Source organism: Bombus vosnesenskii, unplaced genomic scaffold (assembly GCF_011952255.1).
Source record: "Bombus vosnesenskii isolate JDL3184/JDL3185 unplaced genomic scaffold, Bvos_JDL3184-5_v1.1 scf7180000013305, whole genome shotgun sequence".
Lineage (NCBI taxonomy): Eukaryota > Metazoa > Arthropoda > Insecta > Hymenoptera > Apidae > Bombus > Bombus vosnesenskii.
In genome coordinates this window covers 1,633,369-1,657,200 of record NW_022882954.1, presented here as the reverse complement: position 1 = coordinate 1,657,200, position 23,832 = coordinate 1,633,369, and the positions used below count along the sequence as shown (strand labels likewise).

General features: G+C 49.9%; 1 protein-coding gene across 2 annotated transcripts in view; it reads right to left on the bottom strand.

The window, feature by feature from the left end:
• Positions 1–23,832, bottom strand: part of LOC117234515 (box A-binding factor-like) — a 32,350-nt gene that overhangs the window by 7,242 nt on the left and 1,276 nt on the right. For both annotated transcript variants that reach the window (XM_033495824.1, XM_033495825.1), the window contains exons 2-5: positions 8,731–9,187; positions 7,132–8,472; positions 1,492–1,634; positions 1,079–1,408 (exon numbers count right to left, since the gene is read on the bottom strand). In XM_033495824.1, the coding sequence (XP_033351715.1) occupies positions 1,079–1,408; positions 1,492–1,634; positions 7,132–8,472; positions 8,731–9,187 (2,271 nt within the window). The remainder of the gene's footprint in view (positions 1–1,078; positions 1,409–1,491; positions 1,635–7,131; positions 8,473–8,730; positions 9,188–23,832) is intronic.

Here is a 23,832-nt window from a genome sequence, read left to right as displayed (position 1 = left end):
GTTCGTCGATCTTCTCCGTTCGCGAAGACGCGACCGAGAAACGCACGGTCGTCGTTTTCAGAGACGAAACGACCACCGTGTCATCGGTCACGCCTCGGCGACCCGTGCAACCGATAAAAGTCTCGTCTCGAGCAGATAACCACGAAAATTCGTACCATCGGCCGTACCTATCCCTTCGTTGCGCGAGCGTGTACGCTCGCGCGAGCGCCAAGTACGTTTCCACTCGTCGTATTTTGCGCGCGAGATAACGCGAGATGCGCGCGAGGAGAGGCGAGAAGGGAGGCGAAACTTCGCTTTAATCGACGTATAAACCAAATACTTGGACTACGGAACGATGAAAGAGGGCGGAGGGGGCAGAGAGAGGAAAGAATGGAAGAAAACAAGAGAGGAAAGGAGGAAACGGAGGAGAAGTCGGTAAACGAGAGAAACTGTAACGCGATATTCTTTTTTTTTTCAGGCGCAGGGGACTTGATTTCGGCCCACCGACGTCGCCGTGCGGTCGAAAAAATTTGTCACGACTCGCGTGCTCGCGCTCTGCCCTCTCGCTCGATCGCTCGTCCCCCTTTGCCTCTGGACGTTCGTTCGACGAATTAGTAAGCATCGAGAGGAACGAACGGGTCCGATCGAATCCTTTTCTCGTAATTTACGAGAGCCTGCAACACGATGCAGCTGGTGCGTGTCGCTGTTCCTTCGCGCTCCTCCCTGATCGTCGTCATCCACGACGATTTATCGTTTTTTTTTCGAAACTCGTCCACGGGCAGCCGTAACGCGACACTTTTCGTCTTTCGAGCAACACGGACGGCGATACGCGTAAACGTAAATACCGTTTGACGTCGAGCCGTTTGTTCGCGCGGAATCGTTCGAGCAGCGTGTTCGCGAACGAGCGCTTGGCAAGTGACGACGCGTGAGGAATCGAAGGAACGAAGGGAAAGGAACGAGGGAGAAAAGAGGAGAGGGGAAAGGGGGCGAAAGGAAGAAAAACGGGGTGAGACGAAAGCGCGATTCCAAAGGGAGGAGAAAACACCCGACGAAGAGTAGAGAGAAAAGAAAACGCAAGAGACGAAGGAAGCGTACTTACTTGTGCTAAGGCTGGCAGTGGCTGTCAGCTGATGTTGCGCCGGGGTCGACGGAGAGTTGACGACGGGTTGTCGCCTGGAAGGAGCGGCATATTGAGTGGCCAGGGTGTCGTTCGAAGGCGAACCGTAGCTCCAGGTCGAAGGTTCCACGGTGGCTCCTACTCCGCTGGTGTTTTGCTGCGTAGAATAAGAGGGGCTGTATCCTCGAAAACTCGGCCGACCGCAGAACGGTTGCGAAAAGGCTGGCAGGGCCTGATGAGTCACCGTACCCGAGGATTTGCCGCTGCTGCCGTAATCCTCCGAAATTGCGGAAAGGCCTGTCGTCCCTAAGCCTGTCGTTCGAAACATCGGTCGTCGATCAATCTTCGTCCTCGCTCGCCTCTACGTTCGTCGTCGAATACCACGATAAACTTACCTTGAGCGTTCCATAACTGCTGCGGCGTGGCTGTCAATTCCGTGGGGTTGCCGGTCATGTAAGGAAGTCCGTAAGCACCAGCGGTTCCTGTCGCGCTAGCCGCGGCCATACCGGTCACACTGCTCATCGAACGATACAACGGACTGAAACAACACGATGATACACGCTCGATCGTACAGGCTGCATGTTTAGCGAGGAGAGCAGCAGCCCGGCCGAGGATGATGCACACGCCCCTGCCCTTGGGAATTCGTGCGATCCGATTTGATTTACGATCGGGTCGAGGCAAAGAGGAAATTCGAAAGAGGAAAGGGGGTGGGGGGACGAACGAAAGGCATACACGACGGAAAGCAAAAAAAGGAAACCTCGGCGACACGGGCTCGCTAATGTTTCGCGGGAGACCGGAAACCGAAGAACCGTTCTCCGATCCATCGGGCCGTAAATGCGGGCGCGTGCCGAGGCAGGACGTTTTTCGATGTTCTTTTCCGACTAAACACTACCCGGAACACAACTACTCCATTACCATTACCATTACGGTGGCTATTAACGCTACCGTTACCATTAGCGTAACGACCCCCCTACGTCTACCTGAGTTTTGACAACCGTACGACGGAAAACCGTACGATGCGAGACACGAGGCGCCTTCCAAAGGATTTCCAAAATGCCAGGCCGCTTACGGACGATCGTCCTTGTCGTCGTCGTCGTTGTCGTCTTCGTCGTTATCGTCGTTGTCTTCGTCGTCGTTGTCTTCGTCGTCGTTGTCTTCGTCGTCGTCGTCGTCGTCGTCGTCGTCGTCGTAGTCGTCGTCGTTACTTTCCCTGCGAGAACGATAAACGCAGTTCGGCTGCTGGCGAAACAGGCCTGGCGAAAGAGTTCCGGTTCGCGCAGCCGTTGCGCAACGCGAATGGCACGTGTCTCGCGATGCTCGAACCGTCACGATTTCCAACAATAACGTCCAATTCAACGTCACACACGTACGTCTCTCTGTCCGAGCTCGATCTTCGCGCTCGATCGCCTTCTTTATCGCGTATCTTTATCGCGGATCGGGGCAACGCGTCGAACGCTGGCGGACACGTCGTCGATCGAACGACACAAAGCAAACCGAGAAACGCGCGACCTTCGCGTTTTCTCACGACTCGTCCGACACGTACCGCTCGATCGGTACGTGCTCATCGGACGATTCGCGTATTCTCCCGGAACGATTTCCAACAAAACTGGCTCGAGCAACGGTATTCGCGGTAATGGAAACATCGATAACCGAACAACCTCGTCCTTCGAAACGATATATCGTTGCCGTTTGCGAATGCAAAAACGAAAATCATCCGACGACGAGTCGCGAGGCGAGCGCGAACAAACACGAGAAAGGTCGAGCTGCGTTCGATGAAAATACGCAGAGTGAGAGAGAGAGAGAGAGAGAGAGAGAGAGAGAACACGGACGATTCGATACGCGTCGTCGTCTCTCGTCACGGTTGCTCGCGTCTCGAACGTTTCACCTGGAATCGCGCTTCCACTTCCCCGTCTTGGTCGTCGTCCACGGCACTTTTCTCTCATTAACCAGGTGTCTGCCAGCTTCCTCGTGCCGTTTCGAGTCGACGGACGTGGACAAGGGTAAACGAGAAAGGAAAGGATACGTGCCCGTGGCACGTGTTACGCGCTCGTAACTTCCACGACACGACTGGGTGCAACACCGACGTCCACTCGGCCGTATCGACGTCCGTGTCCGAGGTTCCGAGTACCTTCGTTTCGCGAGTCACTCGGGCGACGACGTCTCCTTCCAGAGCCATCCGTTGCAACTTGAATTCGCGTCGATCCTCTGTCGATCGAATTTATCTCCGCGATATATTTACATACGACGTTACACGCATCGATAGACGGATCGGTCGATTCGAAACGCGGGTTCGAAGAAAGTTCTATTTGGTTGACCAACGGTGACCCGACACGCAACCTAATCGGAAATCGAAACCGCGAGGCGACGCGTACCAACGCACGTCCCCGGAACCTTCAATAACCGGGCGATCGGATTTCTTCCAAGTACCATCTCGAGAGACTCTCTCTCCCCGCGCTCATTTCTCCAATTGCCGCGATTCTCCGGCCGCACCAAGTTCCAACGGATCGCCATAGATCCGCTCTTTCTCTCCGAGCGCACCGTCAAAGCGAGAGAAAAGCGAAAGGAAAGGAGATATTTCGGTCGGGTCGCGAAGAATGCAGATATCGCGAAACTCAATCTAGAAGGTCGGTAGCGACAGGGTTATAGCCCCTGTTACCGGATCGCTATCTGAATCCACCGAGCCGATAAGCCCTGCCGCTTCTCACGATAGCGCGCCACGTCTCGTGGTGGGAAGAGATCCAAGGTCCGCTAAACTCCGCCGATGGGAGCTTCCTTCTTCGTGGCGTGGACCGTACTACACGGTGTACCACGATACCGCGATATATCGCCAACGCGATGATCTTCGAGACGAATCGGCTGCGTTAGCAACGACTAGCGTGCCAGTCTGGAAAAACGTTTGGACGTTCGAGTCGCGAATGAAAATCCCGTTTTCCCTGCGTAGTCGCAGCGTGCCGCGCGCTCGGCCCGCGACGACCACCTTCCACCCAAAGTCGAGACTCGCGCCGTTTATTTACGAGCAATATTTTCGCAACCGTTATCGGTTCCCCGTTTACTTTGTTTTCGTTTCGCGTTCGCTACGAAGCACCGATAAAAACGAAACGTCGCTCGAACGATACAACTGCGAAGGAGGGAAGGGGTTACTACATCGCAGTGCGGTAAAACGAGAAGCAACGTGGAACGTGGCAGGACTATTTTTGCCAGGAAAACGAGCCACGCGGGTAAAAGGATGGGACGAAGACGAAGAGGACGAGCACGAGTACCCGAGCGAACACGGAAAACGAGAATCGCCGCGAGACGACGAACATCGCCGATAGCCTGGAAAGCGACATATGCCACGATTCCGACGTCGAACGTCTTTGTCCCTCGATCTTGCCTGGTCGGCGCCGCGATCTCTCGAAAGGAAACGAACAGCAAGACCAACGAGAGAACCAAGCAAGAGGTAACGTTTATCGAAAACACTCACTGCATAACGTCGTTCGCGTGGTCGTGCGAAAGGACCTGGAGACCCTTTGCTAGTTCGCGACTCGTTCGGTCTTCTTCCGCCCTTCTTGATCTTCGTGTTCTCGCTTCTCGCTATACTCCGGCAACTAAACTCGGACGCGAGAACCGAACGCGATCTCGTTCGACGATTCTTTCGCCGAACAGAAGACGGACAACGCGTACTTACGGGAAACGTACGACGCGAATGGCGTTCCAGGTCCTCGAACGTGGTCAGGATTTCCCCTTCCGTGAATCTCTCCCTTCCTTCGTTTCTTTTCTACGTTCGTTCGCCTCCCCTCTCGCGATACCTCGCTCCCGCCCTCGATTAACGCTCTCTCGCGCGTTCTTTTCAACTCCCCACCACCGTTCCGCGCTTCCCGATCTACCACCGATCCTGCGACCGTCGACCGCCGACCGCCGACCGCCGACCGCCGACCGCTTCTCCTGGTCTCTTATACCTGATCTTGTTTCTTCCTAGTCTTCCCCTACGAGTCAGCTTACGTCGGAGAAGCGACATGCCGACGAAAACCCACGATACGGATAACGAAACTGCCTATATAATACTACGCGTAGTAAGTAACCGCACGTGTAGGTACTTGCACGAAACGATCGTGCCATTGATAACTATCGTCAGCGACGCGATAATTCTGCCAACGAACCGCATCTCGCGTTGCGCGAAGAAAAGCTTGAGAAAAAAAAAAAAAAAAAAGAAATAGCCGCGAGTAGCCGTCTCGAGTTACTTTCATTCACGAGGATCGATCGCGTTCGTACCGCTCGAGTGAAAAAACATTAGGCGTTGCTTCGCGTCGCTCTTTCGTCGCATCCGTCGCCGTTTCGATCTGCCAGTTTCTCTCGTCTATTCCGTTTACCACGAGAGTTTGAACGACCAAGAACTACTACCACTTACGAACGACGTATATCGCGCGTCGTACGTCTGCCCCACCCTCTCGATCCTCGGACGCAAGAACGCGTTCTTTCTCGAGTCTGTCGCCATCGTCGTGTCACACGATACCAAAAGGTTTCTCGGAACGCGATGGGTACGACTCTGTCGGACTGTAAACCCTGCGCGATGATTCACGATGACGAACTTTGCGTCAAAGATCAACGATTACTGGCTGCTTACATATTACGTACGCGTCTTTTTTTCGTTCCCGACTATACCTATGCCGCAACACGTCCAACGAATTACGTACGAACGAATAACGGACGAGTAACGAACGAGTAACGAACGAGTAACGACCGAGTCACTAGCGAGTAACTGACGAGTAACTAGCGAGTAACGACCGAGTAACTGGCAGGTAACGAATGAGTAACTGGCAGGTAACGAATGAGTAACGACCGAGTAACTGATGAGTAACGAATGACTAACGACCAAGTAACTAACGAGTAACGACCGTGTAAACGACGAGTAACGAACGAGTAGCGTGGTTTCTTGGGCGGCCCGCAGAGAGAATCGAAAAGAGGAGAGAAAAACAACGGGGTTACGAGATCGTGGACAGTAAGCGAAGAGGAGATTTTACGTCATCTCGGCTCTTACAATTAGAGCGATATAATCACGGCAACGAGATATATCCCGCAAAAAGAGAAACGAAAAGCACGGATTGTCCTCTGCACCCGAACTTTTCATATCTAAATTCGAAGGTCGTGGCCTCTGTGCACGCGCACAGAGCATGAGGAAATCGACAAACACGAAAATGGCCAAGGAGCTGGAGCGCGCGTTACGCATGCGTGTACTCTGTGAAACCGAGCCCACGAGATTTCGAGTTGGCCGTTTTACGAATCGGAGAGCATCGACGAATCGGAAAATGCAACGCGCGTAATCGACGCGGCTGCCGATAACGTTTCGTTCTGCCGACGCGCGAGACACGGACAACGCGCGCGATCGAAGAATCGTTTCTATCGGAGTCAATAAACTCTTATCGCGACAGCGTGAAGAGACCGAGCTCCGGTTCTGGTACAAATCCTATGCCGTACTCGATTCGCGAGACTCGCGTCGAGGCGTGCGAATTTCTCCGCCTATCCTCGGACGAAAGAGGAACGTACGGTCGCGCCGCGCACGTTGCAAAATTCAAGCGGACGTAAAACGATCGATGGAAAAAAAAACGTTCGGAGGACGAGCGGTGACGGCAACGGCGGCTCGTGCCTGGACGAATCATCGGCAAACACCAAAGGACGTTGTGTTCATTTTCACAAAACTGTTAGCATAGGGCCGCCGAGGCGTCACACCGTATTCCATCGTCGGTTCAGCTTTATTTTTGGTTTTGTATCGCCTACGTATACAATACTCGAGGAAACACGAAGCGTGCATCCCATAAGCCGCCGTGTAAATACGCTTGCGGACGGTAAACCTTCGAGCGGGTATTCACGTCCTACGACCACGCGCGGTTCTTGCGCCTGTCTTACGGCGCAGCAACGCATCGCATCGGATGGGACCTTGCGATTTCTCCATTTAACGGTCGAACGGCGTAACGTCTGGACGGAACGGAGCGCGGTCGTACCATGCTGTCGTCGTTGGTCGAACGGACGGAAAAACAGAAAGCGTACCCACTACTAACCTGGAAAGCGGGCCTGTAGGCGAATGCGGCGTCGACGAGCCTGCCTCGTGATCTTGATGATGATGAGGCGTTCCTACAGCGTGATGAGCGTATATCGAGTCCATGTACAGCTGATCGGATACGCGATCGCTGGTGTCCTGGCCGAGACCGTGGTTGGCCTGAACCGAAGATGGTGGCTGCATAGCGGTCAAGTGAGCGTACGATTGCCTACCGTGATCGCTCGGGCTGTATCCTCCTGCCTCCGATTGTCCTTGACGGTGAGGCGACGACAATTGTTGATCGTCGTGCGGACTGCGACTGGAACCCGGTGAACTGCCCGTTCGGAGAGTCGGTGAACCTCCGCCGCCGCTGCCAGTACCACCGCCACCATTACCCTCCGCGCCACCGCCACCTCCGCCCCCGCCATCCGCACCGCCGTTGTTACCGTTACCGGCACCTCCTCCACCTCCGCTCGCCCGTATCTGATGTTGGAGGTACGCGGCATCCGGTAACACTTCTTCCAAGTGGTGATGATGATGATGATGGTGTCCGTGCTGTTGTTGATGGCCGTCGTTCGCACCGACGTCGCTGGCCGAACTGGTCGCACCGGTGGTGCTGAGATTCGGAAACAACATACCAAGGGTAAAATCCCCACGAGCGCCCCTCATGGCTGCGGTAATTCCACTCGTTCTCTCCGTATCCTCGTCCGTCTCTTGATGCGGCACCGATTGCGAGTGAGTGTGCGAGTGCGAGAGCGAATGCGAGTGCGACTGTGCTTCTTGTTCCTCCAAGTGACGATGACTTGCCGAAGAGAGCACCACACTTTGTTGGGTCGTGTCCGATTGTAAGTGCTGCTGCTGCTGCTGCTGCTGCTGCTGCTGTTGGTGATGATGGTGCTGTTGATGGTGGTGGCGCTGAGAGTGGTGGTGGTGATGGTGCTGGTGGTGGTGGTGATCGGTCGCGGTCGGCGAGAGCGACTCGCTACCATAACGATGCATGGTAGAGCGAAGCGCGTGACTGGCGTCCCGATTTTCCTCCGACAACGCGCAGACCTCGCCCGACCGTCCGTTATCCCCACCCTCGGTAACCGATACTTCTCTCGCCCCTAGTTGAACGTACTCCGACCGATGGTGTTGGTGTTGGTGTTGGTGTTGGTGGTGGTGGTGGTGGTGGTGGTGGTCGTGGTCGTAATCGTAGTGGGGGTTGTGGAGGTGGTGGTCCTGTTGCGGCTGCCTACGCTGCTGTTGTTGGTGATGCTGCTGCTGGTGAAGGGGTTGGGAGACCTGTTGCTGTTGTTGCTGCTCCTCCTGTTTCGAGGAATCGCCGCCCCCGTACTCGCTCGAATCCTGATCGCGATAACCCCTTGACAACCGACACACGATAATTCGTTAATATTTCGCGTTTGCCTCGACGCTCGAACGTGCCGCGATCGTTTCGCTCGGCGAACGAGAACGATGCCGCTTGCTTGTATCGCTCGATTTCGTCGCTTCGAGATCAAGGACGGATCGTTGAACGCGATTACTCGACCGAGCGACGTAACGTGACGCGTCGAAACGATTCGCCCGAGACCTGCTGCGCCCCTACTCGTGGTCGAACGCCCCTAGATACCCAACTGCTTACCTTTCTCCGACGTCGGAATCCTGGCTGACGAAGTCGAGCGAGTGCACGCCGTAAGCGGCGTCCACGTCGTTTTCCTGTTCCGACGAGACGAGAATCGTAACCACCGGTTCGGCGTTACTCGCCTCTTCGACCGCGCCATTTTCAATTTCCTGCTGTCCCGCCTCCAGCCCGCCTACCATGTCCCCGCCTTCTTCGGTTCCATGCTTTTCGTAAGGTAACTGTTGGTGGCGTTGCGGTTGCCGTTGTCGTTGCCTTTGCCGTTCCCTCTCCTGGTCGTCCAGTTGTTGCTGTTGTCGAAAAAGTTGCGCGGCTACCGATCTGCCGCTCTCGATTCGCATCAGCCTGATCGATTCTTGGTCGTCGTACCCTTCCACGCTATCCCCGACCGCTTTCGCGCATCTCGGCTTCCTTCCCGTGGCGTAGTCCGCCGCCGTGTCGTCCATGTACTCCGTCAACTCTGTCAACAGCAATGCAAAGGATCGCCTAAACCAAACGATCGATCGACCGAGCGAACGACGAGGCTCGATTTCTCCGATCGTCCGAAGCATCGTCGATTTCGCAAAATCGTACCAGCATTCGTTTTCGATCGCTTTCGAACCACGCGACAGCGTCGTCGCTGCCGCGTATCGTAGTAATCGCGGTACAACGAAAACCGGCCGACCGATGCACGATCGATCGATTAGATGGAAAATGTGCTGCTCGAGGCGTTTCGATGACACACGCCAACAAACTGTTGCTAACCGCTACGGTACAAAAATAACCATTCGTCGTCGTTATCTGTAGCTCGTTAGCGATCGTGCAAACTCGCTCACATTCTCCTCGTATATATGATTTTACGCGTTTGCGCTTTGCATCGGTCTTCGTATTTTTCAGCTCTGGAAAACAGAGAACTAGCCGACGCGCCTGGCCAGGTGCCAATGGACAAGAGAAAAAGAAAGAAAATTGAACCTCGGCTCTGCTATACTACCCTGTATAGTGTGTATACTATACCCTGTAGTAGTATAGTAGTAGGGTAGACCAAATATTCTTCGATCGCGTTCTTTCTTTTTTCTACTTTCCCTCGTCTTCGTTCTCTCTCTCTCTCTCTCTCTCTCTCTCTCGATCGGTTTCACAGGAAACACCGTTTACCGGCTGTCCCTGTACGCACAACCTCGTCTTATCGAGATACATCGTCCTTATCGAGGGCGATACACGTGTACGATCGGAAAAAGCAACGAAGTCGTTTCGACGATCGCTACGGACGCTACGTTCGAACCGCGGAGGCAGAAGGGGGAAATTCACGGGGGGTTGAAGCAGCGATTAGAGGATTGAGAGGAAAGGGGTGAAGGAAAGACGAAGAGGATGAGAAGCTGAAAGGAGATGGGAGGAGAAGACATCGACGGAGGCGGAGGCGGTGACGAAAGTATCGGTGGCGGAGGCGGAGAGATACGTTAACGGAAGCATAAAACACAGGCAAATGCAAAGGTACGAATATACGTACGTGAGTTTTGAGAGGAAAAGCGAGACACTTGGCGGAAACTTCGTAAACGATCGAAACGGTATCTGTGCGCGGTATCTGTGCTCGAAAGACCTGTGTCGTCGGTTAACATTCAACCGACCTTATTGACGCTAGTTAATCGAATTGGAAAGGTCAGGTTCGCTGGATTATCTGACGTTGCTTCGTTCCATCGCGACTCGCCAATTCTATCGAAAAAGTGTTTATATATTTTTCGCTAAGAGTTCAAAGACGAAGCGACGTTTGGAATAATGGAATTGACGCGTCGATAACGGAACTTCGTTATTGCGTGTTCGAATCGGCTACGATCGGATCGAATCGAATCGTATGGAGTCTAGTCGCGTCAATGAGACAGCGTATAGGAGCGCGGAGTTGCGCGAAGACGCAAAAGTCACGACCCCGATTAATCAATCTGCACGAAGAAAATATACGACGCGGCGCGAACCACCGAGAAACCTCTTTCTCGCTCGCGTTGCGAAACCAAATCGCACCATATCGGTCACGAACCTATCGCTGTTCCATCCTGTTGCCTGTCTCACCTATTCCATTAATTGCTGGTAGAGTCGTGGCGTGCAATCGCGGATCGATCTCTCCGACATGGTTTCCCTCCGGTCTCGTCCTTTTGTCGTTTAGCCAGTGGCTGTGAACGAGTATGTTGGCTCGTTACACGCGTACGCGAAAAGACTACGAGAGACCACCCTTGCGCGTTATACATAGGCGCGTCGTAAATCGCGGCCGAGAGCCGTCGAATATTTCATCGTTCTTTCGCTGCGCGGTTCTTACAATGCTCTCAGCCAAAGAAACGAGGTTAACGTTCCCCATAGAAGTGGTAGCGAGGAAAGAGATTCCGTTGGCCGAGCGGAAGACGTTTTGTACAACGGGGGCAGAGGTTGCTCTTATCTTCTTGGCCCCATAAAAACGTTCACTGTTATCCGCAACGTAGACGAGCAAGACGGCGCACATCGATGCGGTTTACGACGAGATTTTCAGAGATTGAATAGTCCCTTTATCTCGACCTTCTTCATCCTCCGCCCGTTTCTCGCTCCCTCCTTCTCACCCTATCCTTTTCGTCCCATCTTCTCTGCTCTTATTTTCCCTTCTTTCCTTCCTTTATCCCTTTCCCATGATCTCGCCGCTTCCTCCGAGAATACACTTTACGATGCGATAAAATAACTTTGTTTCGACTCATCGATCCCTATTTACGAGTAGATATGCAATAAGAGGATGATAGACGCGAGCATCGATACGGTACAGTCGCTGGGGAACAACAAGACGAACGCGTGGATATATACGAAAAGTACGTTGGTTCTGCGCTCGAATCGGCTAAGGCTAGCGTAGACCTCCCTCGTGAAACCGTGGGTCGACGCGCGATAGAATAGAAGAAAGTATAATAAGCGTGGAATGGTCGCGCGTTTCAAGCAGAAGAGCAACGACGGTATGTCCCGCGATGGAACAACAACGCCATTGTACAAAGACCAAACGTTCCTTGCGCGGACAGCTTTACGTTCGACGCAAATCGACCGGTATACGTTTTCGGCGCAAACTATTCGACGGAAAACCGGCTTTAAATCCCTCCCGTAACGACGCGGATATCGTTCGAGGTAAAACAGAGACCGAAATACGAAATAAGACGGCACACGACCATTGCGAGCAATTGCGGGCAATTGCAGGCAATTGCGGTGATTCTTTCGATAGACACGTATCGAAGTAGGCAACAGTCCTGATCGAGATATTCTCGATCCGAAGAAGTTCTCCAATCGAACCAGTGGATGGATATCGCATGGAACATGACGAGCCAAGGGGATGGAGAGAGGGTTAGAGTACACGAATATGTGTAAGTAAGTACACGCACGACAGTGGTAGAGGAACGAAGGCGGTCGGTAACCCTGGTTTATCTCAGCGGTTCTTCGTTTCTGTATCTCGGCTGGTGCCATCTGTGTCTGTCGCTAAAAAATAAGCTTGTAAAATCGTAGATCCGTAGCTGTAAATCTACGATAATTCAGAGTTCCGCTCGTGGGACCAGGAAGAGGGAGAATGCGACGCGCGATTAGCTTTTGCCATGGTAAAGTCGACGAACGTGTATCCGACGTTGTACCTGGAACGGTGTAAAAGGAAGGCGCGTCCACGCACTACCTACCCGTACCGAGAAGGATCCGTACGCGATGCAAGGAAAGAAAAGAAAAAGCGAGGCGAGGAAGAAAGGAAGGAAAGCAAATATTCCAGCGGACTGCTCGCCCTTCGAAAGAGGAAGGAGAGAATAAAAGAGAAACGTAGCGGTTAGGATCGTTAACGGCGTCTCCAACAAGGAAACAATGCCGACCATCTTTGCAACCAGTTCACGGAAGGGGGAACGACGATAAAACGAATATGAACTTACAAACTACGAACCTGCGAACGATACGTGAAAACGAATCGACGATCGACGATCATCCAAGTGTTATCGGTTACTATATAGGCAAGAACCTGCTACGTGTTTCTCGTTTCTCTGCGTCTGACGAATACGCGATCGTAAAAAGAGAACTAGCGCGCATCTATTCGGTTATATAGAGATATATAGCGATCGTTGGGAATGGTCGAGTTGCCACCAAGTCGAATCCGCTCGAAGCTAATGCGACGCGGCTACGAGAATGCTAGGTGTCGAGTTTCTGTCGTGTTTTTTACCAAAATATGGTCGAACACGGTTCTATCCTCGGTCTCGTATTCGTTTAGCCCCATTAACTTTCCGACCAGCCTATCGGACCAACGTCCCGAAAAGGGAAAAAACGTTTATGAACCCTGAAAGCTGCCAATTACGGCCGCGTATCTATAAATTAAGAAAATAGACTTTAGCGAGACACGAGAACGCGAGCGCAGCGATCGCCGCGACCTTACTGCTACTCGTCCACGCGACCCCCACGCTCGTGCATCTTGATAAAAAATGACATATTTGTTTCGGAGAAGAGCGTGCAACTCGCAACTCTCGGTAAAGTCCATGAGTTGCGATAAGAAAAGAGAAGAGAAAGAAGAAAGAAGAGAAGAGAAGAGAAGAAAAACGAGGAACGCCACATAAATTTCGCATCGATTTTAATCTTTGTTTCTTAACATCCCTCGGATCTTTTACGTTCGAACGACGTAGATTCATAGCCGACGTTAAGCTTGCCTGTAACATCGTAAACAACTACACAGGCTGCCCAGAAATTTTCCACGTCCGTTTTTCCATTATTCTATTATTAAATGTTCCATTGTTCCGCGCGCCTCTGTACAGGATCAACTATGCCTACAGTAGCTGTATCGGTCGTATTTGCAGTTTACTCGCTCGTCTAATTTTGCTCGAGTTCTTGCGCGGCGCTGCTCGTCTTTTAAGAAACACATCAGGAACCGTTGTACAAGTCGTAATTCCAATTCCAACTACCGTTCCATATGTCACCTTCTATCGATCGTTAATCATTCGTTCATTAACGTATGTCGACTTCTCTCTGTACCAAATGTTGTTACCCGTATAACCTTTTTTTATGTCAACGATATACGTTCAAGGTACGGTTGTTTGGACCCGTTGTACCGTATCCTTAATTATGCAAATTGCTACGCTGGCCGCTTCGTCTGCCTTGCTAAAAATACTTCGTTTAAATGTATCTTGCGCCGACTTGTAGCGTGGGATTGTATTTCTTTAACGTATGTTTGTTTGATTTCCACGCGTGCACGCGTATAATCGGGCTATATAGTCTATGCCGGTAAACAACGTGATACTGCCCCATAATAAATTGAAATAACTAAACAATAAATTTCCACTTTGTTTTCTATATCACGCGATATGTTCGCAGCCTCGTTCCGTGAACGAAACAGAACGAAATTCGATAACGACGTAAATACAGGCAAGGGGAATTCTCTTTCGGTAAAAGCTTGCCACCGATGCATCCATCGAGATTTACGCAAGTCCGTTTCTTTCGTGCGGCTCTCGTGATACATGTCAGCCGTCACGAGCCGCGAAACAACGAAACGCAGACTGCGTGGCGTAACACGAGAAGGGAACCGATCGCGCTATGGGACATGCTCCTACCTCCCCTTGCTCTTTCTTTCCTTTACCCTTGACTAAAGCACGCTCGCCCTACGATTTTTTTTTCCTCTTACTTTTTTTTTTCCTCCTTTTTCTTCAGCCCCGAACCAAGTGGCTAAGCGCCACTTTTAGCGCATCAACGTAGACGTTAACGTAAGCCGTTATCGATGCGACGGTAGAACGGACACAGTGACGGTCAACCGCACGGAGTTACGTAAGAAAAGTAGCCTTCTATAAGAACTTGTCAGTGTACGCGTATTACCTTTCTACGCGACGCGTAGTCAACGAATGACTACCTGTACGATGAAAATTATTATTATCGTTGTTATTAACGAGCTAAACCAGTTGGTTTTAGATAGGTTAAAGATTTGATGCGGACAAAGATAAATTATACGCGCAAATATATACGAGACAAAGAGGAGAAAGAGAGAAAGACGTTACTCGGAGCTTTGAAATTCACGATAAACATGAAAGCTGAAAGTATATTTAACTAAGTCAAGATAAACAACACTTTGAAATTGGTACTCTATGAATCTCAGTAAGTTGTATATTAACGACTGTTTACCACGTTGATAACGTTCATCCGTTCTGTAGCAATATAGTAATTCTGTAGAGATAATTGTGTTGTATTTATTCATCGGCCGTGTTAAATTGTGTAAATCGATTTTGTAAAATTACCGTGCCTTTTCGTAACTCGTATTACATAAACCTCTTTCTGTCCGTCACTAACGAACGCTTTAAGAGATCTTCCAACGATAATAAGGACTACCTAAATAGATAGAATAGCGATGCCCACGGTTAACGAGGTAAACAATTCGACTTAGTTAAAATAGCCCTAGGTAGTAAAGTTTTACCGTGTAGAAGGGAGCAATTTCTCAGCGACCAAGGAATTTTTTTCTCTTTTTATTATTTAATTTCTACTTTATAATTTGTCCACCTGGACATTCGGTAAATCAGCGGTCTAGAATGTTCGTCTAACTAGGTTTTCTTCCGTTACTCAATGCCGGAAGATTTAAAATTACTACGTCGTAGCTACGAGAGTCGAAAGACATAGGATGTGCACTATGTCTGGCAACGAGCATCGAACGTTGCATTAACGAGTGGATAAAGAAGCAAAATTTTGGAAATTTCGCGACCGTTGAATTCGTTTCCGAAAGTTAGAAACCTTCGTCGACGGATGGTACGTCAGCATGTTCGCTCGACGTTTGTATCTGGATCGTAGGAATATTCGTATTGCGTATAATTTTCGCGTCGCGTCGCGTCTTCTTCATTCGGAAATCGATCGAACATATCGATAAAAATGTGACGCGACGCAATATTTTCTCGAAACATACTTGCGAATAAAGTAAAATAAGAACGAGTAATTTCCGCTTGCAAAAGCGCTTTATTTACAAAACTACGTATTTACAGGAAACATTGTGCATAATAAGCGTCGAGATCGACGCGTATCGACCCACTGATCTGCCCGGTTTAAATATAATTTCGTTGGATCGAGTTCACGGCAACGATGGGAGCGAGCATTCGAAGAGAAGATGAAACATATACATTATACGTTACATACATACACGGTCGGGGCGAGTGAGTTATGTATATAGCCGGCGAGCCACATAGCTAACGAGAGAATGAGAGTTAGCGAGGCAGAAAGAGAGAAAAGGAGGCAGAGCGAGAAGGAAACAAGTGCGTGAAGACGCAGAGGGAGCGCAACGCTAATAAATCAGTCGTCGAAAGGTCGAAGGTCGTCAGCAGTGCTCCACTATATTCACATCGAGACGGTAATGGGGTATTAAGACGGGGCGATTTTCGAGTTAATTTTCTAGCGTTCGCCCGCAGCTGTGAATAAGAAACGGTTGATTAGTATAGCCTTAGTCGTTCGAAGCAAGCGTCGCTCGCCGATTTTTCTCAATTACGTGGTCGTCTGAAAGATAAATCGTATCTGGAAATCAGCTTGGCGAATATCGAAGCGACGTCGAGGATCTTATCGCGCGAACGACTTCCCTCGCGATCTGCGTTTCGAAGGATGGCAACGAGCCGTCAAAATAAACAAATAGTCGGGTTTCGTCGTCCTCTTACTTGGGAGAACGACGAAACTGGGTCCGTACGGGTCAGTTTAGAAAACGGTACTCGTTCCTTTGTCCTTGTACAAACGAGGCGCTTCGCGTGTTTACGGTCAAGTGAAAAAATCAGGGTTGAGGCAATGCGTTTTCTCGAATCGTCTATACGCACGTTTACGTTTTAGATTTCATGGAAACGCGTTCTTCACCTTTGATATTTGCCAATAGCTTTTAACTGCACCAATTACCACGATTATACGAACGTAATAAGAAACAACAACTGGCACGACTACGAAAAAATGGAAATAGAAATGCAACGATGAGAACAAGGATAAACAGAACAGGGATGATAATAATAAAAAAAGATCGGTATATATAACCGACGTCGTAGGTGAACGAATGAGAGTGTGGGGTGGGCGAAAAATTGTTTGCGTAGCAGGCAAACAGGCAGGCAAGCAAAGCACAGGCAAAGCAAGCAAGCAAAGCGGCAGGCAAGGCGGCAGGCAAGCAGGCTAACAGGCAAGCAGGCAAGAGAGGCGGACGGGTGGGTAGGTTTACGGTATTCGCCGGTCTGCCATCGAGCAGCAGTTTTGACGTCACATCCTGCGCGCGGGCGGACATCCGGTTTCACTGCCGGACTCCTGTCCCCGAGCGATAACAAAATCTACGTTTGTCAAGGAAAGAGAAAGAAACGTAGAGAAGGAACGAGCGGTCGTTCGATGCCCGGGACGAGACCAGGGGAGGACGAATAGTTTCCGTTACCCTTTTCAACTTGCCGAGCTTTAAATCGTTTTACCACCACCCGATACGTGCGAGTTTCTTTCCACGAAAGGACGAAAGACAAAACGCCTCGTTTCTTGGTCGATGATGGTCGATTGTTCGACCAAACAATGAATCAACGTTCCAACGATAAACTTGGCGTCGCGTGACGTCGTATCGCGTCTCGTCACATCGCGTCACGCTGCATCGTTGAATCGCGCAATTCCGACTCGACAATTAACAAAATTAGCCCTCCAAACGTACGAGCGTGTTGTAGAGATACGCGCGATGAGAGAAGGAAAGTTGTTGCACTGGAGAATCGCGGATCCGTCCCCGCTTGGAATCCCACAGGGATTAACCGATGGGCAGAAAACGTTCTTTGTCTTTCCTCGACCATTCCTCGCTTCCGTGTTCTTACTCCAGCGAGAGAGAGACCTGCAGACTCTCTCTTTCTCTCTCTCTCTCTCTCTCTCTCTCTCTTTCTTTCTCTCTCCGACAAAGGGTGTAACGTTTGGGTAACAAAGCCGCGCGTAAACTACGGATGGTCGCGCGTACAGTTTTTCGTCCAGCGAGACGACCGACCAAGCTTTTCGAAAGGACAACCGCAAATATTTGTCTCCTTATTATTTTACTGTCCTGTTCCATCGGATTACCATCGGTTTACGCGTTGCGATCATTCATTTTCCACGTTCCTTTCGAAGATTCGGAAGAGCAAAAATTCCTGACACGCGTTACATCGTGCGTACTTGACGTCGTGCCACGCTGTCGTTTCCGACGAACTCCTCGTAACGGAAAAAATTTGTTCGACGGAGCGAATTTTGGTTTCACGGAAATAACCGCGATGGCTTCTCGAGCGGCGCTTTCATTACGGTTATGGAAATCTTTCCGAAAACCGCGTGACCAGAGTCAACGTCTCCTAGATTTTTCACTACGTTTACAGAATACCAAAGGTACGGGGAGGGGACGCAACGACGTTGCTCCATGAGTCTCTCCGTGATGAAGCAAGGTTGCGCACTATCAAGGGTTTAACTAGGCAAAGGTTAAGTCAGCCTCACCAACACCGTGATTCGCCTAATCTACAGTCAATTATCTGACTTTCACTGTGTCTGGGGAAGGCTCTGCTTGGGAAAAACAGTGTGATTCGCGGAAAACGCGTGGTCATCCGGCAATCTGTTGGCGTAAGAGTGCCGATTTCGATAATTTTACCGCAGCTACGAACTAGTGGTTGAAATCGTTCGAACCGCGAGTAACAGATGGCATTAGTTCGTCATTCGCCGCTGGAAAAGGTTCGCGAATATTCAGTCGGCGGATTTCTGATGGGCCTATTCTATCGTTCACGTTCGTACAACGCGCGATTGCCGATGTATCGTTGAGAGATACCGATCGTAGAAATCGTAGAACGAGCGAAGGATCAAGAACGGCGAAAATGTACGACAGTTCGTGGAAGGAAAAGAAAAGAGAGAAGTAAGAGGAGACAAACTCGTGGAATTAGGACGAGCAGCTTTCAGTCGGAGGGTTGGCAAGTTTGAACGTATGAAACCGATGAACCGATCTCGCGTCTGGTACGCGTAGATAACCGGCCGTACAACTCGATGGGGGCGTTTTCGGGGCGGTGTTCGCGTTCCTAAGGGACTCGCGGCTCGGTGCACGTTTTCCCCGCGGGAAAACCAGAGACGACAACATACCGAACCCGTTCTCCGCTCGTTCGAAAACCATTCCTACTCGCACGGCGTTCGACTCGTCCGGCATCCTCGCGATAACACCCGCATCCACGTACGGCACGAAACGGCAAACCTGCCAACCATACGAAACGCCACTCGCTCGCTTCATCTTTGACCCCAACTTTCTGTTTCCGTTGTTCGCTTCGTACGTGGGAAAATAACCTCTTTTTCTCTCTTACCGTCGATCGTCCCATCGTCGTTTCGACGATCACGACGATCGCCAACGAATACGCCGATTTCGTCTCTCGATTACGAACGTACATGTTCGCCTACGCTCCGTGAGGATTGTTCAGCTGCCTCTTTCAACGTGACAATAAAAGAACCGCGTTTGCAAAGGACTCGTGTGCGAGGCACACCCCTATAAACGTGCTCGCAGGTGGCCACACCGTGTTCTCGACGGAGGAACGTGTCGTGTACGTGCCTAGACGGTTTCTCTCTTCCGCACTCTCTTACGATCCGCTAGAATCGCCCGATCGAGCAAAAACGTTTCGCAGAGCTAACGAAAGCGTCGGCCGAACAGCTTGGCGCCAAACGAGAGGAAGAAGAGGAGGAAAAAGAAGAAGAAGGAGAAGGAGAGAAGGGAGGAATGTTAAAGGAGCAAGAGAAAGAAAAGAATGCCAACAATGTCGCGGTTTATCTGCGCGTCCTTGGCTAATCTCTGTCCATGAAAGATTACCCTATCACCGGGAATTGTGCTGTGTCTCCGACGCTCGATATACGTAAGCGTTTCTATCACCTCCATCGTCTCTATCGCCTCTATCGCGCCTCTATCGTTTTCATGTTCTCCCTCCTGCACTCCATAAGTATACTCCACCCCTTATCCATAAAAGCTTTCTTCCGCCTCCCATCCTCTTTCTCAGACGTTCGACAGATCCTTCCCGGATCGCAGCCGATCGACTCGGCAAATCTGTTCGACTCGCCAGCTAGAAGACTAAAAACCGGTACCGAATATCGATGTATCGCGATGGGCGCGCGCTCGCGCTCTAAGACAGTCCGACAACGCGATCGGTGGCCGTACGACGAAATATTTCTAGATTCTCGATCGACGTTCTCTCTGTTGACGTTCGCGCTCGCGACGAATAACGTGGCTGAAACACGTGCGAACGTGTAGTTTTAGATGCGCAACGTTAAGAAAAAAGTGTGCAGACGAAGAAGGTCTAAGGACGGAGAGGCGAAACGAAGCTCGGAAGGACGAAACGATCGTGCAGGTTTAACTTGCGACGAATAGAACGTATTTCTAACGCGTGACCAGGAATTGGCAAGAATTCGAACGCAAACACGATACGTTACGCTATTCGTTTTTCGAGTCAGGCGTGCGGCGTAAGTACGGCACGCGGGAAGGAGAGCCGCGGGAAAGTACGAGGAGTGGCAACCGTGGTGACGGTGACGGTGGCAATGCTGGTGGTGTGGTGGTGTGGTGGTGTGGTGGTGATGGTGGTGGTGGTAGTGGCAGCAATCGTGGTGATGACGATGACGATGGCCGTCATGGTGGCAGCGGCAGCGGAAAGTAAACGCGGACCAAGACCAACGAGGGAGGAGGAAACGAGGCTAAGCAGGACGATGCGCGTTACGTTGGGTCATGCTGCGAAGCGTTATCGCAGACCGGCGGTCGGCCGATACCTTATCTGGAGTAGTTGCACACCGACAGTGGCTCCCAACTTACTGGAATCGTGATTCCACTCATTTTTTTTTCATTTTTACTTCTTGTCACAGAGCAAAGCGAAAAATGGTTCGCTACGTCGAATTGATGCATTCGATGGAAATTATCGTCGCGACGATGCGAAACGGAACTAAGGAGAGCGAGGGGCAAGCAGACCGGAGAGACAGAGCAGAGTCTGCAATTAAAAACAAGAGAAACGTTCGACGTAGACGGCTAACGACGTAGACTAACGCGAAAAGGACGTTCGCAAAGCAAACGCTCTTTATCTAAATATTGATTCGCGATGATCGCGTACCGTTCAATCGCTTCGAAACCCGATCACGGATTCGGATCTGGAATAGGCAAAATTAGAGAGAGTGGGCGGACCGATACAACGATGCCAAACGTTTCTTCATTGAAGAACAATGTGCCGCGAGATAACTCGTAGGTACGTCGTAGCTAATACACATGCTGCTCGATGGAACAACCATTATTCCACCTAGCACGCGGTCGAGATAGAAGACAACGCGCGCATCGGATATCGTGTCGCATCGAAATTAGCGGACGCGAAAGTTTATTTCGTTTTATCTTTATTTATTTGTTTGAACTGGAAGTAAAGTGTAGCCTTTGGCGTAGAAAATAACAAAAGTAAGAGGAGTGTTAACGTTAACGTATGGATATACATATATAAGTTAAAGATGTAGATACAAGCATGAAATAAATTAAAACGAACAAAATAAAGAGACTAAGGTTTGTACGAACAGACGCATCCTGGAACGAGAGGACTTGACGCGATTTAGCACGCGATGGATACGATTAACGTAAGCATAAGTTGCGCCATGTTGATTAACGTGAAAGAAATTATTGTTTCTAAGACACCTTGAGGGAACAAAATCAGATGCTACTCCGATATCCGCAATATCTTTTGGTTTACGATCGATCGATCGATCGCGATTATGACCTTCCGCGTGGACACCGATTTACCACGTTCTTTTAATTTTTTACGACGAGAGAGAAGAAAGACGAGCAGAGAACGAGCTACTCGAACAGAGAAAGACGAGCACACTCGCTCGTTTTTCCGTCTTATCGTTAGAGGAAAAACTATATTTCCGATTTGCAGATATATAGTATCAAAGTCTATTACGAAGAATGACGTCGCCGGCGACGGATATTAAAGTAAATAAAACGTATGTCCGTTTTTTAGCCTGCTAGCCTTCTAATGTTTCGGCCTTCGTAATCGTTGCAAGCATACGTATATACGCGCGTTAGTTTATTCTTTCGACTAATGGCAGTCCAAGTAACCTTGAACACGCTACGTATGCACGTAAAAATCAGCTCGCGAACGTAACGGTACGCTTGGTGAAAAATACGCGATGAAAAATAAACGAGCGAATCTATTTAAATTGGACTGTTCGATACCGATGGAAGCGGCGAATAGCGAATAAGCAGTAAACGTAAGTAAGTAAGTAAGTACATATACGTATACGTAGCGAGTTTAAGCGAGCAACTCGAGCAACGTAGCTCGGAATATTTCGCGATCGTTCGCGAGTTACGATTTCTAACCGAGCGAACCGTTTCGAGAAACTCGAAAACAATAGGCAACCAAACGGATCGTAAATAACACGGTATGCGGTATGCGCTAGCTACGTAGGATACGTGGTATGGGGTATAGGGTACGCGGTGTATGGGATATGTAATCGCTACTTGGCCGACTCTTGAATGGCAGAAGAGGAAGGTTGTGTTTAACGACAACGAATCTCGATACGAGATCGATCTAATCGCGATACACACTCGCCACACCGAACCTATATGTCTATCTCGTACGTCTATCGAATTTCTGACGGTCCCTGCATACAAAACTAAGCGAGATAATCGCGCCAGGTCATATCGAATGGAATAAGAAACGAATCGTAAGATTCGAAGAGATGCTTCTCCACCAAATCTTGTTATCGTTGCTCGGTTTTGCGTATTACGCAATTCGCGCCATGTTGTTGCATCGACAACAGGACCGTCTTTATGCAGCGTCCTCTCGCGTATTCGCCAAATTATAACCACCTATCGTTGAAAGCTGAGAACTAAAAACGGATACCGACGTGTCGATCGAAGCAACGAAAATCCAAGAAACGAGATCCGCGCACCGAACTCGATTCTTCGATTCGTTTCAAAGGATCGCTCCGCCGTTTTCGAAGGGCTACTACGAGCGATTTGATCGAACAACGGGTGGAATTAAGGCGGAGCGAGCCGAGAGAAAGGAATTCTTTTCAACCGCGTTAGCGACTAACCATTCGCAGCGTTTCATCGTAGCGGCCATTTTCGAACATCCATGATACAGCGCATCCTCCTCCTTTTTCTCCTCCTCCTCCTCTTTCTTCTCTCGTCGTTACCTGTTGCGTGCCGATACCGGCTAAACAGCACCGATAATCTACGAATAACGTATCGGTTATCGAGATATCGCGACACGCGGTAGTCCCTTCTAAACTGATTCTTTCCGCGGATCGTTTATCGAGCACGAAGGGCTATTGGAATTTTTTTTTTTTTTTTTTTTTTTTGAATTTATGAAAACGCCTATATACACGAGCAAACTGCACGGCAACGAATTGATTTAACGGGTAACTTTCAACGCTAGTACGCTAATATCGCGCTATTGTTGCGTACATTGACCCATGACGACGCAACACGTCCATCGTATGGTAGAAAAACTGTGATAACAGGATTGGACTTGGACCCCGTAAACTAACATTGGAACTTTGCGTTCACAGCTTTTACGCTCGAAAAATTCCATCTCTCGACGACGATCCTCGTCTTTACCAACCAATTTCAATTGCTACTGCGACTTTAATACGATGTTTGCCACGTATCTCGTATCTCGTATCTCTGAACGTCGTATCGCATCCGTCCAAGAGCCGACGTCGATTAAAAATAGAAAAAGTTTGCTGAAAAACTCCGTTTCCATAAAAACGGAAGGAAAATAAAAAATTTGCCGATATTTAGACCAGCTTTAAAAACATGGTCGAACGTGCAAATAATACCGCGTTACGAACTTAACCGTACCTCGTTCCCTTTTTCTTCCTACTTTACTCGGGTTCGTTCGACCTGAATGATTATACCTAAATACATTGGACAAATTTTCAAAATTCCACGAAAAAATCTTGGTAGGGTTACGTCGTCTTGTTTGGGATATACGATATCGGTATATCTGATACGCGGCTCGTCGAGTGTCAATTATCGAACTATATCGAAAATATTTCGAAATTTATAGGCGGAAAAGAAAAGAAAAACAAGAGAATAGCACGGACGAGGAATAGTCCCGGCGTCCTGGCGTCGCGTCGCGTCGTATCGAATCTATGGCCGTTCACGAAAATCTCGTAGGCCGATTCGCAAACGCAAACGCAACGACGACAGTT